At 43.2% G+C, this 23,848-nt stretch overlaps 2 protein-coding genes across 2 annotated transcripts in view; one reads left to right on the forward strand and one right to left on the reverse strand.

The window, feature by feature from the left end:
- Positions 1-1,212: 1,212 nt before the first annotated feature.
- LOC115154505 (very-long-chain (3R)-3-hydroxyacyl-CoA dehydratase 1) lies at positions 1,213-17,341 on the forward strand. Its single transcript, XM_029700785.1, has 7 exons — positions 1,213-1,382; positions 8,905-9,022; positions 9,226-9,244; positions 9,804-9,892; positions 10,195-10,316; positions 15,155-15,333; positions 15,751-17,341. Exons 1-7 carry the CDS (start codon positions 1,264-1,266, stop codon positions 15,831-15,833), a joined length of 729 nt encoding a protein of 242 aa, XP_029556645.1. The 5' UTR covers positions 1,213-1,263; the 3' UTR covers positions 15,834-17,341.
- Positions 17,342-18,380: 1,039 nt separating this feature from the next.
- Positions 18,381-23,848, reverse strand: part of LOC115154496 (collectin-12) — a 58,705-nt gene continuing 53,237 nt past the window's right edge. The window contains exons 4-10 of the mRNA XM_029700772.1: positions 21,889-21,975; positions 20,624-21,667; positions 20,011-20,508; positions 19,745-19,881; positions 19,531-19,640; positions 19,220-19,365; positions 18,381-19,071 (exon numbers count right to left, since the gene is read on the reverse strand). Coding sequence (XP_029556632.1) covers positions 19,052-19,071; positions 19,220-19,365; positions 19,531-19,640; positions 19,745-19,881; positions 20,011-20,508; positions 20,624-21,667; positions 21,889-21,975 — 2,042 coding nt within the window. The 3' untranslated portion in view covers positions 18,381-19,051. The remainder of the gene's footprint in view (positions 19,072-19,219; positions 19,366-19,530; positions 19,641-19,744; positions 19,882-20,010; positions 20,509-20,623; positions 21,668-21,888; positions 21,976-23,848) is intronic.

Below are 23,848 nucleotides of genomic sequence, written 5' to 3' on the forward strand. Positions count from 1 at the left end.
CACTACCTCCTTACCCAGCCCAGCACAACACTGCCCCCTTACCCAGCCCAACACTACCCCCTAACCCAGCCCAGCACAACACTGCCCCCTTACCCAACCCAACACTACCCCCTAACCCAGCCCAGCACAACACTGCCCCCTTACCCAGCCACACACTGCCCCCTTACCCAGCCCATCACAACACTGCCACCCCAACCCAGGCCAACAATGCCCACCTAGTCTAGCCCACCACCACCCCGCTAACTACCAACCCCCTAACTAACCTTACAACATTGCCCCTTTAAGAAAGTCCAACACTGTCCCACTAACCCAGATCTACATTGTTCTTTTAACCAAGTCTAACCCTGCCCCTTTAACCCCGGTCACCACTGTCCCTTTAACTTGGGACAACACCACCCCTTTAACCCAGTCCAAACACCTTTCAAAACAGGATAGTCAAAGCTTTGCGGTTTTGAATGCAACTCATTCCAGCCCCTGCAGGCAGAGGGCAGTACCCTACTGTAAATCTGAAACAGATCAAAGGAATTGGAAAGAGCTCTGAAATACAATTAAACATCAAGTGGAGACCATTTGGGTTAGTGACTTGGACTGAAATAGGTGTCGGTACTCATGTTGGGTGCCGGTACTGTTTATATTTAGGTGCAGGAGCTCCACAATACTTTTGAGCTAATATTCTATAAGAGGAACAGGAGCTTAACCAGTAGAACATTTTAGGCGCCAGTACTGATTTTTCCTGCCCAAATCAAGCAGTGGTTAGTGCCGTTGAGGCCTTAAAGATGTTGAATGCCCAAGTTGGCTTACTATTTCGTATTTATGCACACTTAAAATAAGCTGGAGCTATTTAAATGGGGAGTATTTATAGTTTAGAGCACCCTAATATTAAAGGCATAGAGGATTAGGATGGCATCATATGTATGGTTATCAATGTAGACCACCATTGTTCATCAGGGTACAAAACTAATTTTATAACTATTATTACCCTAATATCCAAGTGAAATGATTATAGTCAAGAATTCATGAACAGTTACAGCTACATTAAATTGATCTAATGAAGGCAGTGCCACTACCGGGGCAAATGCTTGATTGAATGACTCATTGACAGCGGGACTTTTCTTAGGGACATGCCACCACGCACTTGTTGCAGCAATAGTCCCGCGAGAGGGGTGCGGTGGGTACATTGACTGATGACCCTGCTGCTCCCAGTCCCAGCTGTCAGCTGCGCTCGTGCACCGTTTCTGACTTTCCCACTCTGTCCCCGGTACCATGGCGTCCATGGAGGAGGACGGCTCGGTTGAGGAGAAGGATAACAACAACAAGAAGAGAACGAAAAGTGCAATCGCTGTCGCATGGCTTACATTTTACAACATCGCCATGACGGCCGGGTATGTGGATTATTCTACCCTATAGCTAATTATAAAGTAGCCACTCCCTGAAAACTTCGCTATGCACCAGAGCGCTGTGAGCAAGCGTGTGTTGCTGTGAGCAAGCGTGTGTTGCTGTTTATAGGTCCGTGGTGTCTCTGACACTGCAAGTGTCCCATTCAGTTGCAGTCAGCAAAATAAAACTAAGGGACTTGAAATGAAAGGGGTCCAAGAAGTCATATTGATTATTTGAGAATTGTCTATCTTTTTTTTATTTTTTTTAAATAACGGCGGTGGAAGTGCGGCACCAGGCGGGAGTTCAGTCTGTCCAAATACGGTCGATTACACGATGTCAGCGTCATACCCAGCCTTACCTTCACAGTTGCAGTGATAAGTATAGCCGGAGAGCTGACACTGGAGCTCCGATCTCGGAGAATGAAATGCGCAATTGGCATATTTTTATAACTGCAATTGTATGCGTTTCAAACCGCGCGGGCGCGACTACGCAATTATTTTACTCAAGTGTTCTTAGTTATTTTAGTGAACTCACTAAACGAACTTACTTTATTGGTTGCCAAGTTTTCAATAATTTATTAATCTGTTGATGGTGTCTTACATTAATTTGCATTGATCTGAGCCACTTTAACGAGGAATGTGCCTTTTTGGAGATATGCATAAAATGCGCATTATATTGGATATATTGGATCCACTTCCACTCAGTGATCTCCACTTCCACTCAATGTAGTTTATTGTCTGTTCTACACATAATGGGTATTTTGGAATTATATTAAGGTGTGAAAACTAGGTTCAGTTTGTCTAGACTTTTGTTCACAATGACCAAGAGGTGGTTGGTTATAAGCCCCTGTACCTGATCTCCCTCATACAGATTAAACAGATACCAGACTTTTGATTCAAACGTTCAAAGAGCTGTTAAAATATTGACTATTGCATTAAAACTATTCTTTTTGTTGTCCCTTCTCTCCATATGATAGCACAAACCTACACCCATATTATTTGATCATCCTTATATGACAGTAACTGTTAGTAACGGAACAGTTTTGCAAGTCCTAAACCCAGTTAATGTAATTAGCATCAAACAAACCCTAATTAATTATTGTGCTGAGACTGAGAGATAATATATTTACAATAAAATAGAAATATAGACCCAAGTAATGCACCTCTGTCCTGGTAAACAGCTGTTTCTTTTTTAAACGGCTTGTGGTTTGAAGCAGATAATGTTGAGTTTTTCATGTAATCAAATAAGAGTTAGGCAAACCTTTGCAATATAGGCAAACACTTGTCCACAGCTTGTGCACCTGTCCGACCAACCACCTGAGGTCAAACAGTGAACGGTAGCCACTAGGCTACAACGGTAGCCACTAGGCTACCACTAGGCTATAATGGTAGCCACTAGGCTACAACGGTAGCTACAACAGTACCAGGTCAACCTGGTTTAACAGTACCATTCCTTTATAACAGACTGTAGCAGTAGTGTATCTCTCACTAATCCCTGACAAGGTTTGAGTTAACTTCAAAGTACACTATAAAATGTCACATAAACTGAGATTTACAAGTAACATACAGTACCAGTCAAAAGTTTGGACTCACCTACTCATTCAAGGGTTTTTCTTTATTGTTTATTTATCTACATTGTAGAATAATAGTGAAGATATCCAAACTATGAAATAACACAAATGGAATCATATAGTAACCCAAAAAGTGTTAAACAAATGAAAATATATTTTATATTCTTCAAAGTAGCCACTCTTTGCCTTGATGACAGCTTTGCACACTCTTGGCATTCTCTCAACCAGCTTCATGAGGAATGCTTTTCCAAGTGTTGAAGGAGTTCCCACAAATGCTGAGCACCAAACCATCTCAATTGCGTTGAGGTCGGGTGATTGTGGAGGCCAGGTCATCTGATGCAGCACTCCATCACTCTCCTTGGTCAAATAGCCCGTACACAGCCTGGAGGTGTGTTTTGGGTCATTGTCCTGTTGAAAAACAAATCATAGTCCCACTAAGCGCAATCCAGATGGGATGGCGTATTGCTGCAGAATGCTCTGGTAGCCATGCTGGTGAAGTGTGCCTTGAATTTTAAATAAATCACGACAGTGTCACCAGCAAAGCACCATCACACCTTCTCCTCCATGCTTCACGGTGGGAAGCACACATGCGGAGATCATCCGTTCACCTACTTTGCGGCTCACAAAGACATGGCAGTCAAAACCAAAAATCTAAAATTTGGACTCATCAGACCAAAGGACAGATTTCCACCTGTCTAATGTCCATTGCCTGTGTTTCTTGGCCCAAGCAAGTCTCTTCTTCTTATTGGTGTCCTTTAGTAGTGATTTCTCTGCAGCAATTTGACCATGAAGGCCTGATTCACACAGTCTCCTCTGAACAGTTGATGTTGAGATGTGTCTGTTACTTGAACTCTGTGAAGCATTTATTTGGGCTGCAATCTGAGGTGCAGTTAACACTAATGAACTTTTCCTCTGCAGCAGAGGTATCTGTGGGTCTTCCTTTTCTGTGGCGCTCCTCATGCCAGTTTCATCATAGTGCTTGAGGGTTTTTGCGACTGCAATTGAAGAAACTTTCAAAGTTCTGGAAATGTTCTGTATTGACTGAACTTCATGTCTTAAAGTAATGATGGACTGTTGTTTCTTTTTGCTTATTTGAGCTGTCTTGCCATAATATGGACTTGGTCTTTTACCAAATAGGGAAATCTTCTGTATACCATCCCTACTTTGTCACAACAAAACTGATTGGCTCAAACACATTAAGAAGAAAATAAATTCCAGAAATCAACTTTAACAAGGCCCACCTGTTCATTTAAATGCATTCCAGGTGACTACCTCATTAAGATGATTGAGAGAATGCCAAGAGTGTTCAAAGCTGTCATCAAGACAAAGGGTGGCTACTTTGAAGAATCTCAAATATAAAATATATTTTGATTTGTTTAACACTTTTTGGGTTCCTACAGTGGGGGGAAAAAGTATTTGATCCCCTGCTGATTTTGTACGTTTGCCCACTGATAAAGAAAGGATCAGTCTATCATTTTAATAGTAGGTGAATTTGAACAGTGAGAGACAGAATAACAACAAAAATATTGAGAAAAACGCATGTCAAAAATGTTATAAATTGATTTGCATTTTAATGAGGGAAATAAGTATTTGACCCCCTCTCAATCAGAAAGATTTCTGGCTCCCAGGTGTCTTTTATACAGGTAACGAGCTGAGATTAGGAGCACACTCTTGAAGGGAGTGCTCCTAACCACAGCTTGTTACCTGTAAAAAATAAACCTGTCCACAGAAGCAATCAATCAATCAGATTCCAAACTCTCCACCATGGCCAAGACCAAAGAGCTCTCCAAGGATGTCAGGGACAAGACTGTAGACCTACGCAAGGCTGGAATGGGCTACAAGACCATCGCCAAGCAGCTTGGTGGGAAGGTGACAACAGTTGGTGCGATTATTTGCAAATGGAAGAAACACAAAATAACTGTCAATATCCCTCGGCCTGGGGCTCCATGCAAGATCTCACCTCGTGGGGTTGCAATGATCATGAGAACAGTGAGGAATCAGCCCAGAACTACACGGGAGGATCTTGTCAATGATCTCAAGGCAGCTGGGACCATAGTCACCAAGAAAACAATTGGTAACACACTACGCCGTGAAGGACTGAAATTCTGCAGCACCCGCAAGGTCCCCCTGCTCAAGAATACTTATACATGCCCGTCTGAAGTTTGCCAATGAACATCTGAATGATTCAGAGGACAACTGGTGAAAGTGTTGTGGTCAGATGAGTCCAAAATGGAGCTCTTTGGCATCAACTCAACTCGCCGTGTTTGGAGGAGGAGGAATGCTGCCTATGACCCCAAGAACACCATCTCCACCGTCAAACATGGAGGTGGAAACATTATGCTTTGGGGGTGTTTTTCTGCTAAGGGGACAGGACAACTTCACCGCATCATTTGACAGGGCCATGTACTGTCAAATCTTGGGTGAGAACCTCCTTCCCTCAGCCAGGGCATTGAAAATGGGTCGTGGATGGGTATTCCAGCATGACAATGACCCAAAACACACGGCCAAGGCAACAAAGGAGTGGCTCAAGAAGAAGCACATTAAGGTCCTGGAGTGGCCTAGCCAGTCTCCAGACCTTAATCCCATAGAAAATCTGTTGAGGGAGCTCAAGGTTCGAGTTGCCAAACATCAGCCTCGAAACCTTAATGACTTGAAGAAGATCTGCAAAGAGGAGTGGGACAAAATCCCTCCTCAGATGTGTGCAAACCTGGTGGCCAACTACAAGAAACGTCTGACCTCTGTCATTGCCAACAAGGGTTTTGCCACCAAGTACTAAGTTATGTTTTGCAGAGGGGTCAAATACTTATTTCCCTCATCAAAATGCAAATCATTTTCTAAAATTTTTGTGTTTTTCTGGATTTTTTTGTTGTTATTCTGTCTCTCACTGTTCAAATAAACCTACCATTAAAATTATAGAATGATCATTTCTTTGTAAGTGGGCAAATGTACAAAATCAGCATCGGATCAAATACTTTTTTCCCCCACTGTACATGATTCCAGGGTGTGTAATTTCACAGTTTTGATGTCTTCACTATTATTCTAAAATGTAGAAAATAGAAAAAAGAAAGAAAAACCCTAGAATGAGTAGGTGTGTCCAAACGTTTGACTGGTACTGTATCTCATGGGCGCTTAGATGATGTCGGTGTAATGTCCAGGGACTATTCCTGCTATGAGCCCATTTAGCCATGAATACTGAATCAAGGGACCAAGTGTGATCTAATGGGGATTTTAAAATGGCACTGTAAAATAATAGTTATCTCAATTTAGTGGAATATGGAATATGGTTGAGGAAACTATGCAACTTTGGCCTGCCTCATTACTAATACTGTACGTTTTTGTGATCCTATGACAAACATTTTTGTAAAGTTACACATTTTAGAGGAAAAGAGAACAGCTGTATGCCAACACCCACAAAGACTCCTTCACAGACAAACCTTCCCAGAGATCCGTAACACTGCTTACCTAGCCGACGTGTGAATGTAGAGACAACACAGACCATTTCCCCCAAGTCAGTATTTATCAAGCGTCTCAGTGTAAAGGATTGCCAATTTAGGTTCAGTTTTGCCTTTTAGATCACATTGAATAAGATTACAAGGACAGGGAGGACCTGATCCTAGATCAGCACTCCTACTCTGAGACTCTTGATCCATACGGCCCGCGATCTTCTGTGTAAGTTCTGTACAAGAACTCTCACACCTCTCTGTTGTTTAACCTGATCTTTACTCATGACTAAAGCCACAGAGAATTAGCTTTAAATGGTCCTCAAAATGGATCTGCAATTAAATAGTAAAACATGTAGTATTGATTTTAATTCAAACATATAAAGGTCACAAGGCCCAATTAGGCATATTACTGTGATAGCAAAAACGTACATATTTTTGTTGTATCCTGTGTGTAATGGACCAACAAAGATTGTATTGTATTGTATTAGTATAGTGCTCTACAAATAGTGTCTGCACGTGATGGTTCAGGGATTTAATTTTGAAAAATGAATCTTCAGTTCCTCCTGAATGTAGTTTTGGCAGTAGCAGGGTTGCTGCTAGTTCAGAGAGACGACAAGCTGAACAGCTTTTCCCAGAATTCTGTGTTTACGTTCTGTCTGGCATATAGCTGTGCTGTAGTGACTGATGTATAGCTAGATAAGTGTGTGCAGTACCAGGCTAGAGACAATTATCTCCCCTGTAGAAAGGACTTGGTTCTCCCTGTTTCACCAACTGACGCTGTCTGTGTGTCCCAAATAGCACCCTTTTCCCTACATAGTACACTACTTTTGACTAGAGCCCTGGTCAATAGGTCAATAGGGAGCCATTTGGGACTTATCGTGGGTGATGAGGAGGCAAACAAGTTTAGTTGGTGTCCATTCTGCTTTTGCTTACGATAGGACTATAAAAGCCTTACAGAAAAAAAACATGAATTTCATGTGGCAGTATGTGATCATGTGATCTTATGTGACGTAAACGTGATAATGTGAAACTACAAATTTGAGCATGTGAAAACATGATCTCGTGAAATAAATGTCAACCGTTCTTCACATATTAATGCAATTCCATATGTTTAGAGTTAGAGTTCCAAGTTGAATTGAACAGTATAAAACAATTGGAATGGAGAAAGACCCATTGAAATCACTTAAAAGGTATATGTTGCCGCCCAAGGGTCACCCATTACTCATATAGCAAATGTTTTACTTTTATTATTCAAAATCATAAAATACCGTCAAATACCGTCATACCGCCTAATTAAAGTACTATGATAGGATATTTTGTCCATATCGCCCAGCCCTACATGTGAATCTGTAATTCACGTGAGGTGAAAACAGGTTATTCTTCACTTAGTTCTCTGTGAAAAGGTGGTGCTAACATGTGAACTCTACATTTAATACATGTCAGCATATTTAATGAAAATGTCACGTTTTTTTGTAGGGGAATGAAATTATATGGGGGTTTTAATGTAAATGGTAAGCTGTTCAGCTAAAACAGTGTAAAAAATCTTTAATCAATGACGGTATGATCACATTTGACATGACCACTTGGGATTTGAACTCATAACCTCAAAATTTGGGGTACGCTGATCTTTCTGTTGCACCGCAGTCTGTAGCATTCCTCAACACGTTCATTACCTATAATACATCTCTGCACCCAGCAAAAGAGTGCCATCTGCACTACTATTTTACTTATCAGTTAATCTGACTATTCTTTCATCATTGATTTAATTATCTTATTTCAGCAATTTGAGGGGTTTATGTATAGTTGTCTAATGTTGGTGGGACATATTATTCCGTTTTAATGTTACTCCTCACTATGATAAATATAATAGTTTTTCTTGAGTGTATTTTTAACAAAGCTGAGATTTACTTTACTTAAATCCAAAGTGAAGGAATACAGGTGAAATCAGTCATTGACACAGATATGGTGGCGTAGCAGGAAGATCGTTATTCCGTGAACCAAGAGGTTGTTAGTTCAAATGTTAAGTAATAATTACTGAATGAATAAACACACACAATTTAATCATGTAGTTCAAAGTGTGTCACATATGTCAATTGAAAACACTGTATGTTAAAAGCCCTGGTTGTATGGGTATCCTAACTAATCATTTTTGTTTGCAGGGCATCACCTGTGAAATCTCGTGAAAAATATTCACATGTGAAAAATGTGATCCACGTGAAAGGTTATGTGATCACATGTGAAAATCCACGTGACACTTCATGTTAAATATCATCACGTGAAGTGTTCCCAAAACAAATGATTTCACATGATTTCACGTTTTTCTGTAAAGGAAGTAGGTGAAGTCAAAAAGACAAGACTGAAGAAGCTAAAACTATGGAAACAGTGATTGAACTGTGTACTTTTATACTGTAACTCTAAAGTGGTATCTATTCGGTAATCTATGTCCTTTTCGTGCACACTCTAATGTAAAATACAGTTATTCAGCTGTTATAAATATTTTATCTTCTTTTCCAGGTGGCTGGTTTTGGCTATGGCAATGATGCGCTTTTACATCCAGAAAGGCACACACAAGGGTCTGTACAAAAGTATAGCAAGGACACTCAAGTTTTTCCAGACAGTTGCGTTAGTTGAGGTGAGTTTCTGGAATATTGGCATAGTTCTCTATACAGCCGTATTCAAATCAAGTATTCAACGAAGACAGTTGGGAAAATAGGCAAATGTTGAAATTACTGGTAAGATCCCTCTGTGTGCTTTAAATACTTTGATGCTGAGAGCTTTGATGCAGAGAAGTGAGGAGAGGCGATTCACTGATTCTGATTTGTTATCTTCTTTCAGGTGGGGCACTGTGCAATCGGTACGTATTGTCTTGAATAACAACCATGTAATGTGAGTGCCTCCCAAGTGGCGCAGCGGTCTAAGGCGTCATTACAGACTCGGGTTCGATCCCAGGCTGTGTCACAGCCGGCCGTGACTGGGAGACCCATGAGGCGGCGCACAATTGGCCCAGCGTCGTCTGGGTTAGGGGAGGGTTTGGCCGGCTGGGATTTTCTTGTCCCATCATGCTCTAGCAACTCCTTGTGGCGGACCGGGTGCCCACAAGCTGACCTCAGTCACCAGATGGACGGTGTTTCCTCTGACACATTGGTGCAGCTGGCTTCCGTGTCAAGCGAGCAGTGTGTCAAGAAGCAGTGCGGCTTGGCAGGGTCGTGTTTCGGAGGACACATGGCTCTCGACCTTCGCCTCTCCCGAGTCCATAGGGAAGTTGCAGCGATGGGACAAGACTGTAACCACCAATTGGATATCACGAAATTGGGGAGAAAAATGGGTAAAAGTACAAAAAACAAACAAACATATAATGTGAATATCTCCTAGCTCTGACAGCAATGTTTATTTCCCCGGGTCTGACCCTCTAGGAATCGTGAGGACCTCTGTAATTGTGACCGGGGTTCAAGTGTGTTCACGAATCTTCATGGTGTGGTTCATCACCAACAGTATCAAACAGGTGACTATCACATTTATCACCAAAGAGGTGTTTTGTAACCCAGGTTACTACATTAAGATGCCTTGGAGTGGGTGAGGTTAAGTTGCCCCTAGACACAGATCTTGGATCAGTTTAGCATTTTCCCCACCAATGGTTACGTTTAGGATTGGGGGACGGGAAGCTGATCCTAGATCTGTACGTATGGGAAACTTCACCCCGGAGCGCAACTGTAGTAATATCCTACTATACAACTTGGACCCCATTAACTGTTAACTATCTTCTCCGCCCTTGTTTTGTCCCTATCCTTGTTGACTTTTTGGAAGATCCAGAACGAAGAAAGTGTAATCCTCTTCCTGGTCGTTTGGACGTTGACAGAGATTACCAGATATTCATTCTATACATTCAATCTGCTCAACCACCTGCCATACTTCATCAAATGGGCCAGGTGGAGATGGGGATGGGAGGGCCGGGTTTGGGTAGCTCTGGTTCAGTGCGTTTACATGCGGCTTGCTGATGCAGAGCCTTCTCAGCATCAGAAAGCTGCACGTAAACGCCCTGGACAAGAGCTAGGGTTTGCGGTGCTGTTAGTGTTCTGTGCATGCCGGTTTGGTTTGATTGGCGTCCCCTGGCATGCTTCCCAGTATTAGCCTACAGCCATGCATAAGGTATCTCCTGGCTCATAGCCAGACAGCATGTGCTCAGCATGAGTGTGTTGTGTTTATTGATTAGCCCGTTCAATATGGATGTTGGCTGACCTAACTGCTAACACTTAGTACTCTGGCATTATCACTTTGATTTATGGGCTAGGACAGTTGTGGGTAACCAATGGATTACATGCTAGGTGATCAGGCATTGATAAGCATACAGATCAGAGATTGGAGAAAAGGTGGTGACACCATCAGTGCAGGGATTGGGATTTATTCTCGGGCCATATGTATGAATCATCTCAGAATAGGAGTGATGAATAAGAACAACAATGAATAAGAATACATGGACAGGGGACGTGATCCTAGATCAGCATTCATACTCTGAGATAATAAGGTTTCTCCTCATATTCAGCTCTGAGTCAAGCTGTTATTGTCTTTCCAGATGTGGATGACGTAAGGATGGTGTCATCTTTTCTCTCATACTTTCAACATTCCTTCACACCTCTTTGATGCAGACTCACAGCTTGTGTGGACCATAGCACCACTGATTTTGAGTCTTTCATACAGTGCACCAGACCTGGGTTCAAATACTATTTTAAATAATTTCATATACTTTATCTGTGCTTGATCAAGCTTCCCTGACTTCCAATGGAATAGTCCCAAAGCTGCAAACCCCACCTATCTGGCACGCGAAGCAAGCTTAAGCAAACGCTACAAGTATTTTAACGATTTCAAATAGTATTTGAACCCAGGTCTGGAATTCACAATCTCAGACATACACAACTACTGTAACACATGGCATTAGCTGATGGTGACAGGGGGTTAGGTGTCGGTGTTACCTCCCAGTCCAACAGCTAGCAGTACTGTAGTAAACAGACCTATTTCTTATGTGTATATCATTATACAGAACACTCATCATTATACACAAACACTCTATTTACCACCGCTGTCAGCAGACCGGTGACATAACGTGGGACTATCAGGAACACTAGTGAAGTGTAACTGTCTGGCTCTCATATGAAGGCCCTCAGATGAAATGTGAGCACTGGTGAAGAATGCCTACTACACACATGGGGAGCAATCTGACCGACCTAGAGTCCTGGGATCCTATGGCTAAGAGCTTGCTGCGTTCTGTTCAAAATCTGAATGTCTAGAAATCAGATTAGCGACCGACCCCATTTTTTTGCATGGCTGTGCGGTGGCTATGAGTTTCGGTGACAGTGAGTGACAATGAGACTCCAGTTTTTTCAATGACTTCAGCAAGTCAGATCTTGTTCCTGTTACCACAGTACTGTACATTCAGTATGTTTGTTTACATGTACGACAAATCTGTTGGGTTTGCGGGTTTGCTTCACTGGTCTTGATCGGTCAGTGTAACCCCTGTTCTCCTCCGCTCTCGTCCACCCCCATTCCCCGTCCCCCTCTGAGTGATCTCAAGGGTTCCTTTAAGCAGGGAGGGGAGGGGCGCAGCCAGGTCCCCCAGTGGGAGGGAAGAGGGTCTCATGTTCAGCTGCTCCTGTTTTTAAGACCATCTGTTTTGGGAATGGAATGCTCGCCCAACATTTCACTCACATCCGCCAAGATGCTCCGCCGAGCCGCCACCACGTTCTTGAGTAAATCAGGGATTCTTACGCACCAACATCAACACATATATAGATCCCTCTCCTTTGATAACCGACTCGTTTTAATCCCCCATACATTTTTGTTCCCTTTTGAAGTGGAATACAGTAGTGTAATTACCGGTATATTAATCCTTCCTTTCTGGGTTGTTTATTAACCAATATTAAACACGGTGGCACGGTTTCCTGGACACGGATTAAGCCTAGTTCTGGACTGAAAACCAAGCTCAATGGAGAATCTCCATTGAAAGTGCTTTTTAGTCCAGGGCTAGGCATAACCTTTGTCCGGGAAACGGCCAATGTACATTTTGAATAATGATGTGCAGAAACCCAGTAATGTTAAAACACTTAGAAAATCGTTAATTGAGCTGGTCCTTTGGGGGCATTCAGACTTGTTGGTGTTCAAATATCTAAATAATTTTTTAAATGCCAACTGTATTTAAAAAAAAATCCAATCTGGTTTTAATGCCCACCACAGCACAGAGACAGCCTTAGTTAACGTGATAAATTATCTTAGAGCCAACACAGATGCCAAACAGCTCACTGTCCTTGTACTTTCAGTGCTGCATTCAACACTGTTGACCGTGATTTCCTTTTGGACAGACTGGAGAGTTGGGTTGGCCTCTCCGGTACAGTTCTAAATTGGTTTAGGATCTATTTAACCGGTCAAGAGTTTTTTTGTCACCCTTTGTGAACATAACTCAGAGAATACATAATACATATTATATGTGGCGTTCCACAAGTTTCAATTGTAGGTCTGGTACTGACCAACTTATATGTGTTACCCCTTGGCAGCATTATCAGAAAGCACAGTAGCTGCTATGCAGACGATACACAACTTTACATCTCTATGTCATCAGAGGAATTTTAGCTCCTTGGATAAATTATTAGACTGTATTAGTATTTAATTACTTGGATGGCTCACAACTTCCTCTGGCTAAATCAAGACAAGACCGAGGTACTTATTGTTGGAGCCGAAGCACAGAGAGTGAATCTAGCCACACATTTTAATTCACAGGCAATAAAGATAAAGCACCAGGTAAAATAACCTAAGTGTTATTTTAGATTCTTAACTCAACTTCGAATCACACATTAGGAATGTGACCAAAATAGCTTTTTATCACCTGAGGAACATTGCCAAGGTGTGGGCGTTTCTCTCTCAGGCTGATACAGAGAGACTTATCCATGCTTTTATTACAAGGTTTGACTTCTGTCATGCTCTCCTATCTGGTCTACCCAAGAAAGCCATATGTCAACTGCAAAACATCCAGAATGCTGCAGCACAGGTACTGACCAAGACCAGACAGAGAGCACACATTACACCAGGTTTAAGGTCTCTTCATTAGCTGCCTGTGAGTTTTTGAATACATTTTAAGATTATTCTATTGGTTTTTAAATCAATCCACGATTGTGCACCCCAATACGTGTCAGATGCTTTTAAGTTATGTACCCAGTAGGTCCCTTAGGTCCTCTGGTTAATGGCTTTTTAACTACCCCAAAGCCTAGGACCAAGAGGCATGGAGAGGCAGTCTTTAGTTATAATGCCCTCGTCCTCTGGAATAGCCTGCCAGAGAACCTGAGGGGGGCCGAAACTGTGGACATGTTTAAAAGAGATGTTAAAATACATATTTTTAGCTTTGCTTTTCCTTAGGGTGCTTTTTAGTTGTTCAGTTTGTTTCATTCTTTTGTTTTTTTATCTTATGTTTGTTGTGTAGTACATTTTCAGCTTTTATTTTCATTGTTTCATTAGTTTTTTCCTGTAAAGCACATTGCGTTGCATTCCATGTCTGAAATGTGCTGTATAAATAAAGCTTGATTTGATTTGTTATACACTACCGTTCAAAAGTTTGGGGTCTCTAAGAAATGTCCTTGTTTTTGAAAGAAAAGCAATTTTTTTGTCCATTAAAATAACATAAAATTGATCAGAAATACAAAGTAGACATTGTTAATGTTGTAAATGACTATTGTAGCTGGAAACTGATTTTTTTATGGAATATCTACATAGGTGTACAGAGGCCCATAATCAGAAACCATCTCTCCTGTGTTCCAATGGCACGTTGTGTTAGCTAATCCAAGTTTATCATTTTAAAAGGCTAATTGATCATTAGAAAACCCTTTTGTAATTATGTTAGCACAGCTGAAAACTGTTGTCCTGATTAAAGAAGCAATAAAACTGACCTTCTTCAAACTAGTTGAATATCTGGAGCATCAGCATTTGTGGGTTCGATTACACGCTCAAAATGGCCAGAAACAGAGAACTTTCTTCTGAAACTCGTTAGTCTATTCTTGTTCTGAGAAATGAAGGCTATTCCATGCGAGAAATTGCCTAGAAACTGATGATCTCGTACAACGCTGTGTACTACTCCCTTCACAGAACAGCGCAAACTGTCTCTAACCAGAATAGAAAGAGGAGGCCCTGGTGCACAACTGAGTAAGAGGATAAGTACATTAGAGTGAACTGGCCTAGAAGGCCAGCATCCCGGAATCGCCTCTTCACTGTTGATGTTGAGACTGGTGTTTTGCGGGTACTATTTAACGAAGCTGCCAGTTGAGGATTTGTGAGGCGTCCGTTTCTCAAACTAGACACTCTTATGTACTTGTCCTCTTGAACAGATGTGTACCGGGGCCTCCCACTCTTCTTTCTATTCTGGTTAGAGCCAGTTTGCACTATTCTGTGAATGAAGTAGTACACAGTGTTGTACGAGATCTTCAGTTTCTTGGCAATTTCTATGGAATAGCCTTAATATCTCAGAACAGGAGTAGATACTAAAAACATGTCAGCTGTCACTATGGTAAATCAGCCATTTAGTGGCCTAATTCATTGGCAAAAGCTACAAGACACTCTTTCAAGATGGCATATATTTTTCCCCTTCATTTTGCAGGGTATGCATTCCAACGTAGTGTGAAGTAAAAAAAAATTGTCGTTCTTTGCTGCACGGCCCTTAAGCTGAAGTGTGTGTGTATGTGTGCATGCCTCTGTGTGTTTGTGTTATTGATGACTATCCTCTCCCTGTCAGATACAATATGTTTATCATCATGTACCCTCTCGGAGTGGCCGGAGAACTCCTGACTATTTACGCTGCTCTGCCGTTCGTTCGCAAAACCGGAATGTTGTCCATGAGGCTCCCCAACAAGTATAACGTCTCCTTTGACTACTACTACTTCCTCATCATCGTTATGCTCTCCTACATCCCATGTAAGCAGCTACGTACAGCGTGTTTGTATGTTCAGCCTATAGCTGGATGTTAGTTACTCATGGGTGTTGATTGTCTCTTGTTTTGACAAGCAGAATTGTTCAGGAGTTCAGTAGTTTGTGATGGCTGTTGTTAAATTGGGGTTTTGGGGTAGTTTGTGATAGCTGTTGTTATTTTGGGTTGTTTGGGTTACGTTTGTGGTAGCTGTTGTTAATTTGGGTTGTTTGGGGTAGTTTGTGGTGGCTGTTTTTGGGTATTTTGGGGATGGTTTGGGTTGTTTTGGGTTGTTTTGGATAATTAGTAGGACCCAGTGTTTGATGGTTAAGTGCCTTTCACTCTTTGAAGGCTTTTTGTTAAAATATTGATCTGGACTGGATAATTGTTTAGATTGGTGGGTAAAATCTCTGTCTCTCTCCTAGTGTTCCCACAGCTCTTTTTCCACATGCTCCGTCAGAGGAGAAAGGTTCTTCTTGGGGAGATCATAGTGGAGAAGGACGAGTAGAGCCGCCTCATAGTCCAGCACCTGGCGTTCGTTTTGGAACAGCGAGCCCAAGTTCTCCACACTGCAACGCAAGCGACCGGGAGAGTCAGACCACTACCGACATCACGGGATTAACCAAGTAATAATCACGGAAACAGGATTATGACATTCACCACAATAACCCAACTGGAATAAATACAAGATAAATCATTACCCAACAGGAATAACCTTCATCAGAATCATCACGAACAGACATCAGTCAACCAGAAGAATCATTACAGAACAGGAGTAGTCAGCGGAATAGTCATTAATGTGGAAAAAGGAATAAGTACAATCTATAGCTTGAATAGTCATCATCATCGCAAAACTTGAACACAGTGCAGATAGCTAGATCCCCAGAGAGAGAGAGAGAGAGGGCACTGATTCCACTAGCCAGCATGGCCACAACATGCTGTCCTAAACCTCTGCAACCTGATAGCATACTGCACTGATTACCTGCTCTCAACTGCAACAGTACAGTATTGGAAGGCGCTTGCTGTGCATTGGGTCAACCACACAGCAGATACATACTGAACCCACCATCAGTACAACATACAGTGAGTTCGAGGGAACCAGGGACGGGTGATATGTATGAAAGGAGGGATGAGGCCCCTGAGCTGTTTTTTTTTTCTTTTAAATTGGAAATACATTTTTTTAAGCGTTTTCCACCACAGTGATTTTATACATAAATAGCATGTTGCAACAATGACTAGACAGAAGCTCAAAAAAGAGAAAAAGTTCTGCATAGACGTATTATACCTCGACAATAAATATGCTGCTTCCTCGGAGTATGTGTGTTGTAATTTATTTGACAACAATGAAATGTGAAACGCTACCGTTAGTAGGTTATTTTATGCACAGATCGGCTCATTTGAAGAATTGCTTAATTTATTCACATATCACATAATTGGCAATTCTATGGTTTTTAACAGTAAAACACTTGTATTGAATGTTATTAGTACTTTAGGTGTAGCTTAGACTAAACAAATATTTTTTTGTTGCTTTGCTCAGCTCTAATGTTCTCTCCATGTTGTTTTAATGTTTACCAAGAGCTCAGTCAAATGTATGTACAAGTGTACATCTTAAACAAGGTTGAATCTTTGCAGAAAAGCGCTTTCTTTTGAAAGTTCAAGCCAACATAGGAGACACGCAGAGAAGATACGAGATAATACATTATATCTGAGCACTCACAGTCTTCAGTTAGTCACTGTTGTGTTCTTTAAGTTTAAACATGTGTGTTCAGGATCCATTGTCCTTGTTGGTAATGTACTGGTAGTTAGCGTTAGATTCCCTCTACTAAAAGGTGCTACTGTGTCAGATCGTTTCAATCTTCTGTGCAGCTGAAAGGGTAGATTGAGATTGGGGTCATCTAATTGTATGCACTGCGATACCTAGCCCTGTGCTACAGTGTGCTGGATGAATCAATATCATGCTATGAATCAGGGCTAGACAAGAAGGAAAGAAACAATAAAATTCAATGTCAAAAATCACTGGACTATTATTGTTTGTCCAGTCACAAATGTACGTGTGAAGATAAAGTACAGTATCATGGATCTGAGGATGGAATCAACTTCCTGGCACCATAAAGGCAAATGTACCTCTGGTACGAGCTCCAGTAAAACAGACGTGCTGCATTCCAGGCGGACTACATTGCACTGCCAGAACTCACAACACCTGGATAGGTGTTCAGCAGCCACATCATAACAACATCATGTGATATCGCAATCTGATGCCTGACTGCTCAGTTGATGGCGTGGTATTGGTTGATGTAACGCAACGCCTGCAATGCAGTCATCCTGGAACACGACCAGTAGGGTTGTGATGGTCATGGAATTTTGGATGCTGTAATGGCCAGCCAAATGACCACGGTCTCCGTAATAACCATTAGAATAGTAGCAACATTTTTATTACATTTTTTTTAGACCCACAATTTCTCCTCTCCTTCGTTACTCCTGATCACATGTGCTGCCATATAAATAGAACGACTAGAACGGGTGTCCTCAATCAAGTCAATGATGGCATAATGGGTGGACTGGCGGCCATTGTGAGTGTACACATAGGAGCAAAGCAGGAAGTAAAAGCAGGATGTGCTGTGATTTGTTGATTCAAACTCAACTGACGTTACAAAAAATACATTCCATTGCATGAGCCACATCAGCTAACATTATTTGAATGAACATTATAAATTACCATGACAATTATTGCATCACAATACCAGGCAGCCATTGCGAGTTTACCCATGAGTTCATCAGTCAAATTGCCAGGGTTAAAGGTTCCAAGCCCATTCTATTCTTCCTATTTCTATGTGTGCTGCTGCTGCATTTTGGGGGGCGTCGTGTGCAACCATTGGTTGATGCAATGCAACGTTTGCAATGTAGTCAGCCTGGAACGTGACCACAGACTATTGCTACTTTGTGGAAAGTTCAAGCTCATACAACAATACAGGCACCATAAGCAAACATACAGTACCCTAAAGAAACACTAACATGTACACTTGTGCAATCTTGACTTACAACCAAGCAGACTTTCTGACTGTTATGTGTAAATACATCATTTATTCAAATTCATGTGTATAATAACATAGTTATATATATATAGCTAGACAGTTCTTGAGGTTTGAGAAAGGACTGGTGTTCCTCAAGGATAGCATATCAGCGACATTTCTTAGTTTTTTTGCGCATCATTTTGCACCTTACATAATTGTGGAACTAGACTTTAAACCGTGAAAGGCACTGTGGTGATTCCCATTGGCACTGCTAAAATAATGATCTACATTGAAAAAAACTGCAATATGAAAATATACATTCAGATAATCAGATATAAATGGACTAAAGTCGTACAAAAAACAGCATTAAAAACAATGAGGCCAATCTATGAGTCAATTACTTGGGTCATTATTTAAAAACAATATGGATCCTCTCAACTCTTGATTGTCATGTTGTTGTAATGCAAATGCTAGAAATAATGGTCTGGATTCACTTTGGAGGATAGCTGAATCTGGCCACTAGAGGGGGAAAGCTCAGTGAATGCAGCCTTAGTCCCGATTCAGGCATGTGCAGTTTGTCCCTCGTCTCTCTCCATGCAGCATATCCATGCAAAAGTGTGTCAGAGGGCTAGTTACACTTGTGGGTGGAACATAATGTTGCTCACCACACCGCCTCTGATTCACCGTGCTTCTTTTTCTTCTTCCCCAGAGGGCGCTATAACCCTGGAGTTTTTGCTGTAGAAAATGATATCACTTATAGATTATACAAATATTTTTGAATGCAAACAATATAACTATGACTTAGACAGAAAAACCAATGCAGATAGAAAACTTCAGAGACAGACAAACAGACACACAAAGAGACAGGCAGACGGATACTCACAGCTCTCCATTGCTTTCTCACAGATGTAGCTGATGAGATCTTCACAGAAGAAATCATTCCACAGTCCCTCGTGGATGAGGCCTGCGCAGTCCTCTCCTCTCTCATGCCCGTGGCTCCAGTTGTCTGGCTGGCCCGGCTTCCACTTCCTACAATCACACAGCAGAGGGCAATCACACACTGAATTCCTTCCAACTATAGAAACAAATTCAGTGAGGACAAACCTAACTTCAGACAACTTCCCTTCAGTCACACATTGATGTCAATGCGAGGTCTCACATGGATCAGTCTTGTCACTGAGGTACTATACTCACGTGAAGGCAGGTTCGGTTCCATCCAGCCAGTGCCAAACATTCTCCTTCTCCCTATCCGTCAGACCCATCCAGAAGTAGCCCTTTCCAGAGGTCTGCTTCTGCAGCCATTTCTGAGGGAAAACAAGAAAACATGATGTCAGTAACGTCACAAATTTTATGACTGTTCAAACAGATGTGAATTGTATTACAAAAGGCTTATAAGAAGGACTATCACCTGTTCAGTTATATCGTTAATGATCACCATTGACGCAGCCTGGGCATTGCAGCTTTTCTTTGCATCGTCAAAGTTGTGCAGCTCCCTGGAGAAGTGGTAGCATTTGTCTCTGAAGCCAACCCACTCACGAGGACAACCTGAAGTTAATTTGGTTATATCTTCAAACTATCACCAATTAACTCATGTCCTGTCAACTCATAGGTGGTGTTTACAGAGTGATACAGAGATATTAATGGTGTATAAAGAGTATTATGAGTGAGTCTTACCTGGGGCCATCACTGTAGGGGCCGGGGAGTCACTCTTCAGAGAGACAGAGGCCAAAGGCACTGCTGCTACTGCTGCAGGTCGGGCAGGATGTCCTGGTAGTCCAGGTGGCCCTGGGGCCCCCTGGGGTCCCATCACTCCCCTGGGTCCCTGTACCCCAGCCGGCCCCACCTGTCCTAGGTCTCCCGGCGGGCCCTGGGGCCCCTGAGGACCGGGCTGTCCGTCTCTCCCAAGGAGCCCAGCCGTTCCTGGCTCACCCTTCGCCCCCGGAGGTCCTGCCCTGCCGCCTGACCCTCGGGAGCCCTTTGAACCTGGGTTTCCCCGTGAGCCTTGTTGACCTTTGGAACCTGGTAGTCCCGGTGGTCCTGGAGATCCCTTCTCTCCACGGAGCCCCTGCACCCCAGGCCCACCTTTATCCCCTTTCTCCCCCTTCTGACCGGCCTGACCGGCCGCTCCCTGGGGTCCTTTGTCTCCCCGCGGGCCTCTGGGACCAGGTGGACCTGAAACAAGAAACAATATGTTTTCTTTTGAAACGTGTCTGTTCAACTGTATACTGTTTACAACACACTTCTACGTGAACAAAATAAAAAGCTACTATTTAGTGTGTGCCCTCACCCTGGAGAATGGTGAAGTTGGTGATTAGCTGTGAGTGCTTGCTGTCCACCAGTTTCATCTCCTCCATGACTATGGAGAGGCTGGTGACCTCCTTGTCGAGGCGGGCCGCCAGGTCGTCCTGCTGCAACCTTAGCGTGGTGGTGTCCGACTTCACGTCCAAAACCGTGGAGTTCAGGTCAGCCAGGTAGTCGGAGTGGCGTCCCACCGTCTCAGCGCAGGTGCGCAGCTCGTTGAGGTTGAGATTGATGGCGCCCAGGAGTTGGGTTGTAAAGCTGATGTTGCCAGTCACACGGTCAATGCTCCCCTCCGACTCGTCCAGGCGTATCTCCAGCTGGTCGAACTTGGAGGAGGTGAGGTTGTCATGGTCCCTCTGCTGGTCCATGATCTCCCTGAGGGTCTGGTCGTGGTTCTCCGCCAGGCTGGAGGTGTTCTGCAGCTGTCCAGACAGCGAGGCCAGCTGAGAACCCACGTCCTCCAGAATGTCGTTGTTGGCCTTGGCCAGGACAGAGGCGTTGGAGGCCAGCACCTGGAGGTTCTGCACCTTCTCCCGCAGCCAATCTGCGTCCGACTTAGTCTGCCTGGCCGTCTGCTCTATACTCTGGAAGTCATTGCGGATCTTCTGGATTGCCTGGCTGGTGTCGTCCACTGACCTCTGCAAAGCCAAGATCAGGCCCCTTTGTTGGGCCTGGGTGAGGTTGAGATTCCCGATGCTGAACAGGGCCTGGCTCTGCTGCCGAACCTGCTCCTGGAGCTCCGTCTGCAGCCGAGCCGTGTCGTCCTGAAGACCCTCCATGGTGCCGCCGTAGGCCCGCAAGGTGCCATTGACGGACCTCAGCATGGCTGTGTTGGCATCCAGCAGACCCTGGATGGAGCCCTGGCTGCCTTGCATGTCCTGGCCAGCATCCTGCAGACGACCCAGGGCTGCCCGGTTACTACTGCTCCTTTCAGCCACCTCGGACAACTGCCTCTGCAGAGCCCAGATGTTGTTCTTAAAGGCCTGGATTTCTGTGGTGGTGTTCTCCGACTTCTCGCCAGTCTGGTCATCTGGGAACATGGGATGAAATTGACTTGGACTTTGTAACTGAGAGTTGGATGAAGTTACACTTCTCTCAATGATGAATGTTTCTAAAAACAGCTATTCTGATTCATTTGATGTATTCAAGATAATGCATAGACCCATAATACAAGGGATACTGTATGGTCAACTGGCTAGCGTATATGCTCCGTACTGCTGTGACCATGTGGTAGGTAGGGGTGAAACTCACCTAGCTTTTTCAAGTCTGTTTCCACAGCAATGATCTTCCCCCCATAGCTCTCGATACCTTCGGACACATTGTCAACCTTTTGCACCACTGCAAAACAAACAAAACATCACAACACAGAAAAGATCAGGGTTAGGTCTTCAGCACAGTTGTTGGCTCCATACAATATTAACAGTCTGAGAAGGATGGGCAGAATAGCCTAAAACTATACAAAAGGGATCAGAAAGGATACTTATGAAAACTCACTCAGACACAATATAGAAGATATCATATAAGATGTATATTTATCTGGTGGGTATGTAATAATGGTTGCCTCGGCAATCACAAGCTCTAAGATTAGGAAATGGTTATGTAATACACAATAACGTCTCAATGACTTGGTGTGTCCATGAAGACTGAGCATGAGACACTGAAGACACTGGAAGATGAGGGGGTGGGTGGTCAGAGGGAGTAGGATCTGGAGATTATCAAAGTGGGGCAGAGACAGAGGGACCCTGGGGGAGAGGAAGAGACCCAAGTGGGGGTCCTCAGTAAACAGGGGGTTCAAAGCGTACCCTAAGGAGACAGACGCTGCGTCAGGCAGGGTCTTTACGCCCCCACAGGCGACAGGACCCTTCATTTCCTATGGAATGTGTCTGGGAATCATCCCACCACCACCACAGGCTATGGAGGCATCTAACCATCTAATTGGAGACCACAGAGGTTCCAACCAGTGGTGAAAACTGCACACCATGCTATTTCTGTTTTTTCTATCCTCCACAGGTAAAGACCAACCAACCCATCAAGCTCAAAGACCCCACCAAGATCAACCTTTAATGGGTATAATCATCTATTTTATTCAAGGGCCAAATCATCGTAAAGACACAGGATGAGAAGATTTAGCACCACCTCATTCCCTCCCTCTGACTGAGAGCATGGGAGGACATGGATAGATAGATCCCACTGTTATGACTGGGTGTGTTTCCCTGGGCACGCTGTATGTGCTTATGATCTTCGTAGCTTTCAATGTGTAAGGTGTAGTCACAGAGTACTTTCTACTGTATGCCAGTCACAGACAGTGAGGGGTGAGGAAGCTTTCCAGCAGAGCCCCGCCTGTTTTTCATGTTATTTTGGCATTAATACGTATCAAATATCAGTTTGCAAACAATGTAAAAAAATAACAAATCTTTGAGTTAACAAACATGATCTATTTTTTGCTTTCTTGAGTAAAGCATCTCCAAATGGAGGTGTTTCAGCCTAGCTCAGTGCTTTCTGTGGTGGAGGGGCAGACAGAGGAAAATACGGAGCGTAGTGGTTGGTAATGTTCTTTAGTTGTGCCATAATTGGCTCAGTGTTCTGTCACTCATGGGGACACTATGTCACTGCAAAATCTGTGGGTAGAGCTCGAAAATTCAAGCCCCTTGAGTGCTGCCATACACTTACATTAGAAGTGTCCATCCATGAAGGCTCAAGGTCATTGGCCACGGATAAAATTACATCAAATCACGTTATATCTACCGTAGCTTTGATTGGACTGATCATGTCAACATCATACTTTCAAAATCTTAGCTAGCAAGCTAGACAAGCAGTCGTCTTCATGCATGAAGTCAGCAATCTACTGGCAAATCCTTTTCAATCATTGTCATATGAAGAGAAATGATAGATAAAACGTATCAGTGCTCGTCGGCCATTGGACATAAACATTACACAACAAGTTGGAAATCGCTAATTCAAAAATGAGTGCTAAGGCGCCACTGCAGCCACGGGTTCGATCCCAGGCCGTGTTACAGCCGGCTGTGACCGGGAGACCCATGAGGCGACGCACATTTGGCCCAGCGTCATCTGGGTTAGGGAAGGGTTTGGCCGGTCGAGATGTCCTTGTCTCATCGTGCTCTAGCGACTCCTTTTGGCGGGCCGGGTGCGTGTTTCCTCTGACACATTGGTGCGGCTGGCTTCCGGGTTAAGCAAGAACTAGTGCAGCTCT

The sequence above is a fragment of the Salmo trutta genome, chromosome 2, assembly GCF_901001165.1.
Source record: "Salmo trutta chromosome 2, fSalTru1.1, whole genome shotgun sequence".
In the NCBI taxonomy this organism is placed as follows: domain Eukaryota; kingdom Metazoa; phylum Chordata; class Actinopteri; order Salmoniformes; family Salmonidae; genus Salmo; species Salmo trutta.

What these genes read in the sequence shown, in the direction of transcription:
- LOC115154505 (XM_029700785.1), top strand. Translation starts at nt 1,264, where the DNA reads ATGGCGTCCATGGAGGAGGACGGCTCGGTTGAGGAGAAGGATAACAAC. An exon ending in TCACCAACAGTATCAAACAG is followed by an intron (nt 9,893 to 10,194) that starts GTGACTATCACA and finishes ACTTTTTGGAAG; the next exon opens with ATCCAGAACGAAGAAAGTGT. An exon ending in TACTTCATCAAATGGGCCAG is followed by an intron (nt 10,317 to 15,154) that starts GTGGAGATGGGG and finishes TCTCCCTGTCAG; the next exon opens with ATACAATATGTTTATCATCA.